An 11689-nucleotide genomic window follows, 5' to 3' on the forward strand; every position below is an offset into this window, starting at 1 on the left:
CACCTAAGGAAGCCAGCTACTTTGGAACACTGAGGGCTTTTTCAAAATAAAAGTCTTACTGCGCGGTTGTAATCGGCATTAATCATGATGCAGAATGTAACCAACAACAAAAAATGCCTTATGTATTGTACATTGTTTTTGTTGGATTTTAAATTAAATGTTTTATTGTATATAAGTATGCATCCCTCTTGGAATTTCATGTTTTTTTTTTTGGCATTAATATGTTATACAGTATAACTCGTCATCTAAGTTAAAGGTATTGACAAAGATAGTGTACCTAAAATAATAATATTATTTAAAAATGTATCTTTCCATTTCTTTATTGAGAATGAAAAAAACTGATAGTTCTAGTTTTAAGTTAATGACCAGGCCTTTTATATATGAATAAACCTTTAGTGTTGAATGTGTGTGTGTGTGTGTGTGTGTGTGTGTTTGTTTGTCTATGAGTGAGCGAGTAACTATGAGACTTTTATGTTGAAGTGTGGTGTGGTGTGGTTGCTGCTTGCTTCATTCAAGTACAATGACAGGAAGTGACCGAGGTGCTGTACATAAACCCTGACGGTGTGTTTGTGTATCAGTGGCGATTAAACGACGGACTCCGTGTTTAAATCCACACACACACCGGGGACCAGCGACCAGTGACGGCAGTTTGGTGGACGATATCGGTAAGAAACGTAAAATGTTTAACATAATAAAATGATAACGTATAATATATACATTATCTGTGTATTAGCGGCCTAGAAGTCAGAGGTGTGTGTGTGTGTGTGTGTGTGTGTGTGTGTTTGGAGAGAAAACATATTTAGAGTCTTAAACAGGAAATACTGACAGACTCGAGTTTCCACACTACAGTTATATTTAATGTTATATAATTTCAAACTCTAACTGTTAAGTCTCATGTTATAACTAGATTTTATAAATATTTCATATGGATTTACGTCATTGTTCTGTTTATTTTTATAACTAAACACTTGAGATTTTAGATCTGCATTCACACTGGTATGATTCAGCATTGTTTGTCTCTGTGTATAAATGATTTAAAGCCCTGTTGACATCTGTATGAATATTACAGTAAGGTGCCATAAATATCCTCTTATTATTTGTCATTTAATACACGTCCAGTGTAGATACCTACTTCAGCTTTACACACCTGTACAGCCTCAATTATACGGTAACTACGGTACCTGTACACCTCCTGATACGATATCACGATACCTTAGCGCATGAATTAAATCTGTTCTGGTGTTGAGCTTTAAACTATCCTATTTTCCCATAGACATATTCTATTATCTCACCTTAAGAATTTAAATTTAGCAAAAACAGTTTGCCTCGAAATCAAAGCAATTGTACACCAGCAAAGTTGCGGGAACATCTGTTAGCCGTTTAAAGCGTCAGTTTTTTTTTTTTGCATTTTGTTCTTTTACTTAATTTACATGTCTTCTAAATTTTTTGATTGTTCGTATATGCAAAATATGATTATAGTGTTGGAAGTTGATATATAACATATTGGTAATATTTTTTGGGTGGCTGGAACTGATTATCTGGATTTACATTATTTTCTATGTGAAAATTAGTTTCGCAATATAAAATTTCAACTTAAGAACCCTCCTCAAGTTCTTATGCCTAGGTTTGGTAATAATATCATATCAGGGGGTGACTGGTGGTTCTTGTCCATGTAAATGACGGTTAACTTCGTTTGCCGAAGTAAGCTGTAATTCGTTCCGTAGGCGAGTTCTTAAGGTGAAAATTCATATTGCGATATGATTTTTTTCCATAAGGAATAATTTCTATGCAACTAATCATTCCGGCAACCTAAATTCTTTTCAGCACCTGGCATCTGTGGCATTTACTGCCTCTCGGTACACCGATCTTGCAGTAGCAGAACAAACAGGTACTGAAGAGTACTTATTTTTAAAAGCCTGGGCAAATATTCTTGGGCGGCCATCTATATCATTGGATAGCCTGCCTGAGTATACTGTGTGGGAAACACTGGATGAGGCTCAGCTTTTCTGATGTTGCACTAACACGGTAGTGTTCCCATTCTCTTTATTTGCAGTGGTGAGTTTCACTTCTCAATCAACGCTCATCACTTTTCTAGTGTTAGCATTAGGAGAGACATTGTTGTCTCTGCATCATTCTTTGAGCTGGTTCACCTCCTCCCTGTACTCTGACTCATCATTGCTTCTGGAGAGATATTGTTGTATAAACAACCATGAACAGTCATGATCTGTCAGGGTAGACAGCAGTGGACCGAGCACACAGCCCTGGGGAGTGCCTGTGTTTAGTGTGATGGTGCTGGAGGTCGTGTTGCTGACCCTGATGGTCAGTCAGCAGGTCATACCCGGCAGACTTGCCGTTTCTAGGAGTCAGTTGCTGTTGGATGAATGTGATGATGCTGAACTGTAAAAGTGTATAAACAGCATCCTTACATAATTTTCCTTTTCGAACGTAGATGGTAGCAGTGGGTAGGATGGTAAGGTTACTGGAAAGGGTGTAAGGTCTTGTGGTGTGGGATGACTGCTTTAAATATGTTTGATGAAGAGCTGCTTCACAATGATGGGCGTGAGTAGGCAGATGGTCATTCAGGCACGGGGATGATGATCATCTTGAAGCACACAGGGACAACATCTTGATCAGCACTGAGGACCCGGACAGGGATGGTGTCAGGACCAGCAGCTTTCCAAGGGGTAACAATCAGGACAGAGATTAGTGAATGAATTCAGTGCTACTTCTGTTTACTTTTGTGGAGTTGAAGCAGTACGCATTTATTTTTGTGCCGAAAACCCTTAGTGTAACTAACATTTCTGAGAAAGAGTTTCTGATTGGCTCCTTTTGATATTGAGGAGTATGTCACCTCATATGTTATTTTTCTCAATTCTAAACTAAACAGTTAAAACCTTATACAACTAAATTTTAATTATGTGTTTAATTACAAACTAGCAAACAAACCCCATGACATTTACCTTATGCTGATAAATAAAGAAATAATAACAAACTTATGCATGTGATGATGCAGTACTGTAGTAGAGTTTCCAAAAAGCACATGGTTATTTATTTTTATTAACATTTTATTTATGCCCTACAATTTATTTACTGTAAGGCTTCTACATTGACTTTTATTTACTGTAAGGCTTTTACATTTACTTTTTTATACAAGGGAGCTAAAGGTCCTGTGTAGGCGATACAGGCTTGCACTGGAGTGCGATTAATGTTTTTGGTTAAAGGGGAAAAAAGGGAGAGAGAGAATTGTGATCTCAATTCCCATGGAGAAAAATCGTGATTCACTTTCTGGCGAGAGTCGTGAAGGCCTAGTGGCAGCATGTCCTTTGGAATAACTTGTGGATTTCTACATATAGTTTGTAATTGGCTCTCTGATAGCCCTAAGCTTCCTTGTCATCTGATCTAAGGGCTTTGTCGTAAGGTTTTCAGTAGCACTCGCACTTCAGAAGTCATCCACGGTTTCTAGAGTGCATGTGAGATGATGGTCTTAAAGGACCTCCCATCGACTGGTACACATGCTGATTCACCCAGTCATTGATTCTGTGTATTTCTCCAAGTCTGTGGTCTGGTTGTAAACATCAGCATCTCTGAAGTCCTGAAATTCTGATTTGGTGTCCTCAGAGGAGGTTCTCACCTGGTTCAGCATGCTGGGAATATTATAACAGATGTTTGATCTTGAAGCACAGTACCAGGCAAAAGTCTGGACACAGAGGTCAAACAGTTCCTGCAAGAACAGTATTTACAAGTACGTCTACAAAACCTATCAAATGCCATGATGAAACTTTTTCTCATGAAGACCTTACCAGGAAAGCAAGATCAGAATGTAGAGTGCACTTAAAACGTTTTTAAGCTTTGTAGAAACTTTCACAGATATTCAATTCAGTTCTCTTCTGAGCTTCTAGCAAGGATTATGGCCAAACTATATACATTTTAAGTAACTAAAGATAAAACTTTTTGGTTCTACGGTTAGATCATAAATCCTTAAAAAAACAACTAATTAAAATCAGTTGAGAAATGCAAAAGTTATAGACCTTTTTATAAAAATTGTAGACTGCTAAGGCAGTCTAGGTAGTACTATGCAGGCGGTTCTACGAACATTTGTAGATGCAGAGAAAAATCAAGGAAGTAGCTCACGTATATTGTGCAAAAAAGACACTGCAGTGCATCAGATTCCAATATTTACGATTATATGCAATATTTTTAGTGTGTGTGAATGTGTAAAATGCCTAAAGTCTGGTATATTGTGTGTGTATGTATGTGTCTGTATGTGTGGTGGTTTGGGAGAAAGCATGATGATAGAAAATGTTTCTCCTTAAAGCTGTTCTGATTGTGAATAATCCTAATTTTGGAAAATCCTCAACAAAACACAGTCCAATACAGTGTAAAACAGCTCGGAGACCAAATGGCGCCCGGATTCCCCTAGTGATTTAAAGGCGCAGAGACACCACTGTTACATTTGACATGTAAGATTCATTTTCGAAATTACGGTTTTAGTCAAGTGGATAGGTATTCTTTATATTGTATTTTTGTGTCAAAGGTGGATAAAACTCACTTTGTCAGACTTAAGAACAAATCAGACTTACGGACATGGTCCTGCATATTTATGCTACCTACATAAGTATAAAGTGGGGATGATGAGTGTTTGAGAGATTTAGTGGGTTTTAAAGGGACAAAATATAAAAATATATTCTCTAATTGGTTCTCTGTTATCCGGACCATAAAAATAGACATTTTGTCCTTTTGTATGTTTATTTTTCATGAAAAAAAAAGATATAATTTCGGAAAATATGCAGTGAATTGCCCTATATAAAACCAGCTTCACCTTGTGTGCACAGCTGTGATTTTTATTTTTAAGTTTTTCGCCCACCTTATAACCGAAATATCTCCATATTTCTCTTTTTCTTGCCTGATTATTGCAGCTATTCCTTCAAGTCTAGTCTCTGAATGAAACGAAAAGTCCTCCTCTCTATCTACTGTTGCTCAGGACACCCTTAATGCAGCCAATCTGTCAGTTTCTTTCTTTTTTCTGCTACACGCCCACACAGTGTCAGTGCTGTGCTTAATGATACAGATTCCTATGAGTCAGATTACATATTTACGTGCATAGTAAAAGCAACAGTTATTTCAAAACTTTTTTTTCTTTTTTGTGCCAGTATACTATGCAACACTGGTGTCTTTGTCTATGTAATCGCTAGGTTACTATCTCTAGGTTCACACTTGGGTTCTGTTTTTGCAAACAGAAGATGCTGTTAACGTCAGAGTGACGTGTGTCAAACAGGCTTCTGGTAATATTAGCCAAAAAGTGTTTTCATTATTATAAAAAATTCAATATGGGGTGAAAAAAAGTTTGACGCCATCACTAGTACTTTGTCACAAATCTGTTGCTGGCGATAACAGCTTTACCCCTTCTACGGTTAAAGAAGGAATTCACTTTTTGCATCTTTTTCTTTCTATCTATTTTTGTTTATATTTAAAAGAAGTGGATATATAGACTGGAGGTATATTAAACAACAACAGTAGCCAGTTTATAAACTTTCTTCTGCTTTTAATTTCTTTTTTCCAGTTACTAGCCTGTTAATAAGTGCCTGCTATACACCCTAGATTTGAAATGAGTTTATTTTTGTGAATACAGCAGGAAAGCGGATCCATTGCACTACAGTGCCATGGAGTTTCCAGACCTGGGAAAACACTGTTCAGAGAAAACCTGCAAGCGCCTGGGTGAGTAAGAGCTTTTCAGTGGACATTTATACTCTTTTTCTTTACTAGATTGTTCAAAATAAATTAAATATGTGATGATAATAACTTTTACTTGCTGCTAATAGGTAAAAAAACAACATTATTTACTTTCATTTTACAGATTTCCTGCCGATGAAATGTGACGCCTGCGAAGAGATTTTCTGTAAAGATCACATAACATATGCAAGTCACAAGTGTACTTCATCATATAAAAAGGTAATGGCTGATGGTTTTTAAATTTGTAGCCAAAAAAAAAAAAAGTTTGAATAAAATAGATATATCCCTAATATATTGTTTTTTTTCTTAGGAAGAAGGAAAGTAAATAAGAAAGAGAAAAGTAAAAAAAAGAATAATAATAATAAAATGTAAAAAAATAATAGTAATAATAATAAAACTATACAACGGAGGTAAAAAAAAAAAAGGTCTTGGGTCTCTCTCTAAGAGTCGCTAACTACCAGTTAGTGTTAGTTTTGGCACTGTGAACAGTCTAACAATTTGACGTGAAGTTTCTGTTGTTTCCTTACTCAGGATGTCCAGGTTCCAGTGTGTCCGTTGTGCAACACCCCCATTCCCATTAAAAGAGGGGAAATCCCAGACATTAAAGTTGGAGAGCACATAGACCGTGACTGCAAGTCAGATCCTGCTCAAAGGAAAAGAAAGGTATTAACATTTTAAACTTAAAGTACATGCTCACACCCCAGACCCAAACTGCTAACTGAACCTTTATTTCCTGTTTTGGATTTCAAGATTTTTACAAATAAGTGCTCGAAAGGAGGCTGCAAGCAGAAGGAGATGATTCGTGTAACATGTGACCAATGCCACTTGAACTACTGTCTTAAGCACAGACATCCAGTGGATCATGAATGTAAGACTGCTGGACAGCCAGTCTCCAAATCAGGGTGAGCATCATCTTGAATTCAAGGACATGTTGAGTGATGCTGTTTATCCCTCAGGGCCTGGCCCATCTTCTGTTTTATTAACCAATATACGCTATATACCCAGAGGTGTAGTTTGTGACCATCGCACCCATACGTTCTTGTTAGGCATCTTTTCCCAAAACTATAAGTGTTATTAGAGGTTTGTTTTACTTTCCTTTTGTAAATGTTGTTTGATTTGGCCACAAGAGCATTAGAGCGTTACTGATTCTAGGTATGGGGTTGAGATCAGGGCTTCATGCAGGGCATTTTAGTTCTTCTTGGAAAGCCATGTGTTCATGGAGCTCGCTTTTTGCTTTGTAAGGCTTTGGGCCTCGTTAATCTCTGGAAGTGAAATAGCAATGCTGAGACGTTCTGAAGAATTTTATTGCTTCCATGTTTGTGCCAACACTTCAGAAGAAACATACAGGGTGGGTGGAAAGTAGCTAGGCATCAAAAATTGGTAACAAGGCCATATTTCTAAAAAAATATTACATAGAAAAATGAATGCAAATCTTTAACGTGTAACGTTATACGTTTTTTTAATCATCTCCGGATGTAGTGTTTTATTCCTCTTTTTCGCTGTACGCCACCATCTCTGCACAAGAACACTGGAATTCCAGACTTCATCACGTGCTGCGATCTTAGCTTGATCCGGAACTGTCAAGTGGTCGGCCAACTTTGTTTACGTCGCACGTGCTGCCTCTCGCGCCCGATGTCTGTACTATCGACGCAGGAAATATTAAATCCTGTTTACTATCGTCTGTTTTCTTCATGACACAAGATACTACAAGTTCTTTTCTCATTAAATATCGCCAAGTTAATTTTCGCCCACCCTGTATATGTGTGATGTCAAGTGTCTCCATAGCTTTGGCTGTATAGTGACTCCATCTGACCGTTCATCCATTTTATTTACTTACAGACATGCGGCTTTAATGAGAGCTCAGGGTGCTTCTGGCAGTAATGCCACAGGCTCATCCGTTACAGGAAGCTCGGCTGGAGCGGCCCGAACGGGTCGTGCTCGGAATAGCAGGTGAGGTAAAAATTTGCGAATAATTGTGGGATTTGTCCGACATATTGATGGAATAGCTTGTTAAACTTTATTTGATTGTTGTACGTGCCTTTAGTTTGAATAATAGCGTTCCCTCCTCAGTGCACAACGGACTTCAGCTCCTTCTGCGGTTTCCCCTGCAGCGCAGAATGTAATACCTTCATCAGCATCCTATCAGGCCGGGCTGGTAGGGATATTCATTCATTCTGACATTAAATATTTAATGTCCACCACTTCTGAAATGCCAGCGAATTGGGAATGGACATAAATAATGAAGCGCATTTGTCTTTTCTGCGATGTAGACAGAAGATCAGGCTCTCCAGCGTGCATTAGAGATGTCGCTGACTGAAACAGCCCAACACACGCCGTCTCCTCTCAGGTAGCTGAGCTGATACGCTGTGCTCTTTCAATGTCTTGTGTGAGGATTGACCTGTTATTAAGAATGATTGTGTGTGTGTGTATGATCAGTCCTCAGGAGCAGGAGGATCTGGCCCTGGCTCAGGCCCTCGCTGCTAGTGAAGAAGAGTACCAACGACAGCAGCAGAGACAACAGGTATCAAGAACCCTTAGCAGTCAATAGCATGCTATGCTAACAGGACCTCAATTAGGTACATGACCTTGTCTTATACTGTGTACTGGGTGCATGATGAACTGGGCTCACGGTTTGCAGCATGTTGGGTCTTGTATAATAGCAATAAGTGCAATATGTGGATGTTATTTAAACTAAATCTAGTTTGATGCTTTTGTGTAGACATAAATTTAAAACAAACAAAAAAACTACTTTAAAATGTTTTGATATAGATGACCTAATGAACCTTGAATAACTAATTTGATTTTTATTTTTCATAACCAACAGGGGAGGGATTCCAAGCAGTCCAACTGCCGTCTGTCTTAAATTCAGATCATGCTGACCCAATGTAATCTGCCTCATTTTAAAAACACACACACACACACACACACACACAGAAGTATACCAGTGATCTGAATGGACTACTCTTCAACCCAGTACAACACCTCTGGGTCTGCCAACTTAATTATTTTTCCGACAGAGCTTTATGTACATATTTTATATAGTGATTATGTTACTCAATATTTCATGTAGATGTTTCTGAAAATAAATTATTTTAAACGTTTCTTGCCTGCTGAGTTCTAATTCCTGTTTTTATTATAAGGCATGTTGCTGGACATTTCAAGTTTCCCAAGGTTTGTCATAAATAATCTAAAAATACTGTACATTTTTATGGACTATAATATGAAAATTATCATCAATAATGGTAACAATCAACATACCTTTTAAAAGATACCATATCACTTTATCTTGGTGAAACTGCAGAAGCTTCAGTTTGAGTTTCTTATGGACTTTGGAACGCACTTTTACCCGGATTGAGGCTTGTGGAATTCGGCCCCGGTTTCTTGCACTGTAATCAGGTTCTGTGTGCAGAGAAGGAAGATTTCTAATGACAAAGACATGTTGTAATGTACGTCTAATGCACCTCAGTGGTGATTTAAGACAGACTTGTCTATTGTTGAAATACAGCTTGGCTTGATGAGTTCACTTGGACAAACCGTGTAATATCATGATTCTTGTTTGCTAAAACAACTAATTTCACCAAAGGTTATGTCACATCCCCCAAATGAAGATGAGTTCTCTATTCAGTTTGGTTCCTCTCAAGGTTCCTTCCAATTACCATTTTGGATTTTTTTTTCTTGCCACCATCAATCATTCTGATTCATACATAGTTTCTCACAAATTTCATAATCCCAATTTTTTTTTTTGATTTGTAAAGCTGCTTTACAACAATGACAATTGTTAAGTGCTATTCAATAAATAAAAAAAAAATAATTATTTGTGCTTAAACGACATGGTTAATAATGACTGGCAGCTGCTTTGTTTAAAAACATATTTTTGGTCAGATGTAATCCGTCTAAAGATAAATTCTCAATTCAGTTTTTTTCAATTTAATTTCTTACAGGATGTCATGTTCAGAAAACTGAAAATGTCCATTTTTTTTTATTATATATATATATTTTTAACATGTCTAGATTGATTGGACCACTAGATGACAGTCTTCATCTACTTGAAAATGTATAAATCTAAAGTACACATAAAATCTGTTCACAAATTATTGAATTGTTGTTTTTATTTATTCATCCTTATTTGTTCCTTCTCGGTTGGAAATGCACAACGCTTACCATGAACAATATCACGCGTTTGGATCCGTTCATACAATCATACATATTGATTCATCAAGCAGATTAAAGATGCTGCTGTTCTTTGTTTAACATTTTTCACATCTTGTTATACAGTACACAGTCTGAACATATTGGAATGGCAAGGCCAAGTCTTACTTTTACTATACAATGAAGATTTGTGTTCAAGATCGAATGTTGGAAGTTCAGTGTTTTGCCTTTTATTTTCTTTGTACTATACTCCTACATCGACTGTAAGCCAGATGTCTCAAACAAGTTAGAGAGCATAACCCCTACTGACAAGTCACACAAATTCTGTTGAGCAAAAATATTGGAACAAATACAATAACAGCCAGGGAAATAACACTTAATGTTATGTCCCTGGCTTAATATGTGGTTGTATATCCCTTACAAGCACTAATGCATATAGTCAGAGACTCACAGGAATCACCTAACTCTTGCCTTCCTTTTGTTCTTTCTTTTTTTTGTGAAACGTCTAGACGTATACTGTATCTTCTTTTAGATGTTTGTTTTGAATGTTGTTGTTTTTTTCTCTTCAGTCACCTCTTCAGGAAGTGAAATCCTGACTGTTTTTTTTTTTTGTTTGTTCACAGCTCTGACAATGTCTTGAGCTGCTGCTGTTTTCTTTTGCTCACCAGTTTTATATGTCTGGTTGGTAGTACACTTGTGTTTTCTTTGTTTTCGGGTCTTCCCAAAAGTGTTGTAAGAATTCGCAGCACAACACGCTTGCAACGGATCGATGTTCCCCTTCTATCTTGACTTCAATACTCTTCTTTCCCGTATACGGCTCAACCTTTTTTAACAAGAAATGCATCCTTCAGAGGCGAAACCCAGTGCTCAGATCGAGATTAAACATTTAGAGCTGTTAACTGTTTAAATAATCAAGCTGCCAGGACACAGGGTTCTACAGATCTATGTGAGTGGCGTTTGCATGTTTCCTCCTGTGCTTGGTAATTCCGTTGTTCCCACACTCCAAAGACATGCAGGTTGGTCTAACTGGCATTTACAAATTGCCCATAGTGTTTGATTGAATGTGCGCCACAAGTCCCTTAGTATAGGCTCCATGCCTTCTTGTGACCTTGAGCAAGATAATTGTGAACGAACAAATGAATGAGTGAGAGTTGAGTGAGTGACGGGCCACTCCTGCGCAGTTAAATGTTCCAATATTTATGAACACTCAACAAATGAGTCGTTTCAAATTAAAGGGGTCATGTTCTATATCATTGAAAGCTGACATGTTAAAATACTATCTCATATTTGTTAATAAACTATCTCGTAAATGTGTGATAAATTATTGAATCTTAACCCTATAATGGTGTAAAACTTTACAGGTCACTGGTATATAACATTTGTTTTCCTCATATTGTTAAATGTAAAATATTCAACCAAGTGCCAGTTAGCAAAAAATTTACATGATGAATGTAGGATGTGTGTATGTGAATATTTTGCATAATGACATTCATTATACTCGGAAGCTGACCGGCGCTACATATAAGTGGTCCCTAGCCACTTTTCCAGTTGTAATTAGATCCTAAGATTATGTCTGTTGACTGCAGACTCGTAGTCACATCCAGGCCCAGTTGAGCTGGTCATTATCCTTATCATATCATATATAATGGCACATTTGAAAGGGCAGCGGTTCGTTAGCAGTAAATGTAGACCATTCATTAAATAGCTGAAGAAATATTTACTTCAAGTCTAAGTATTTTCTCCATTTAGGTCACTGGGTCAAGGTTTACCTCTCCGAAATAGTCTGCATAAGGTCACCAAACATTTCTAT

The 11689-nt window shown here is 37.3% G+C and overlaps 1 protein-coding gene across 3 annotated transcripts; it reads left to right on the forward strand.

The window, feature by feature from the left end:
- Positions 1 to 530: 530 nt before the first annotated feature.
- On the forward strand, positions 531 to 8831 carry zfand2a (zinc finger, AN1-type domain 2A). 3 transcript variants are annotated; one of them, XM_053491307.1, is made up of 10 exons: positions 531 to 665; positions 5630 to 5715; positions 5855 to 5949; positions 6262 to 6393; positions 6481 to 6632; positions 7570 to 7680; positions 7801 to 7885; positions 8001 to 8077; positions 8167 to 8306; positions 8555 to 8831. In XM_053491307.1, exons 2-9 carry the CDS (start codon positions 5661 to 5663, stop codon positions 8276 to 8278), a joined length of 819 nt encoding a protein of 272 aa, XP_053347282.1. In that variant the 5' UTR covers positions 531 to 665; positions 5630 to 5660; the 3' UTR covers positions 8279 to 8306; positions 8555 to 8831. The 3 variants fall into 3 exon arrangements, with proteins under 3 accessions (XP_053347282.1, XP_053347281.1, XP_053347283.1); XM_053491306.1 differs by having other exon boundaries at positions 8167 to 8251; XM_053491308.1 differs by lacking the exons at positions 7570 to 7680; positions 7801 to 7885; positions 8001 to 8077; positions 8167 to 8306; positions 8555 to 8831 and having other exon boundaries at positions 6481 to 6636.
- Positions 8832 to 11689: the final 2858 nt, after the last annotated feature.

Source organism: Clarias gariepinus, chromosome 3 (genome assembly GCF_024256425.1).
Source record: "Clarias gariepinus isolate MV-2021 ecotype Netherlands chromosome 3, CGAR_prim_01v2, whole genome shotgun sequence".
Classification (NCBI taxonomy): Eukaryota; Metazoa; Chordata; class Actinopteri; order Siluriformes; family Clariidae; genus Clarias; species Clarias gariepinus.

Bases quoted from the DNA above. Each gene is read 5' to 3' on its own strand.
- zfand2a (XM_053491306.1), top strand. From the start codon at position 5,661: ATGGAGTTTCCAGACCTGGGAAAACACTGTTCAGAGAAAACCTGCAAG. The intron at 5,716-5,854 runs GTGAGTAAGAGC...TTCATTTTACAG, and splicing joins GAAAACCTGCAAGCGCCTGG to ATTTCCTGCCGATGAAATGT. The intron at 7,886-8,000 runs GTAGGGATATTC...TCTGCGATGTAG, and splicing joins CATCCTATCAGGCCGGGCTG to ACAGAAGATCAGGCTCTCCA.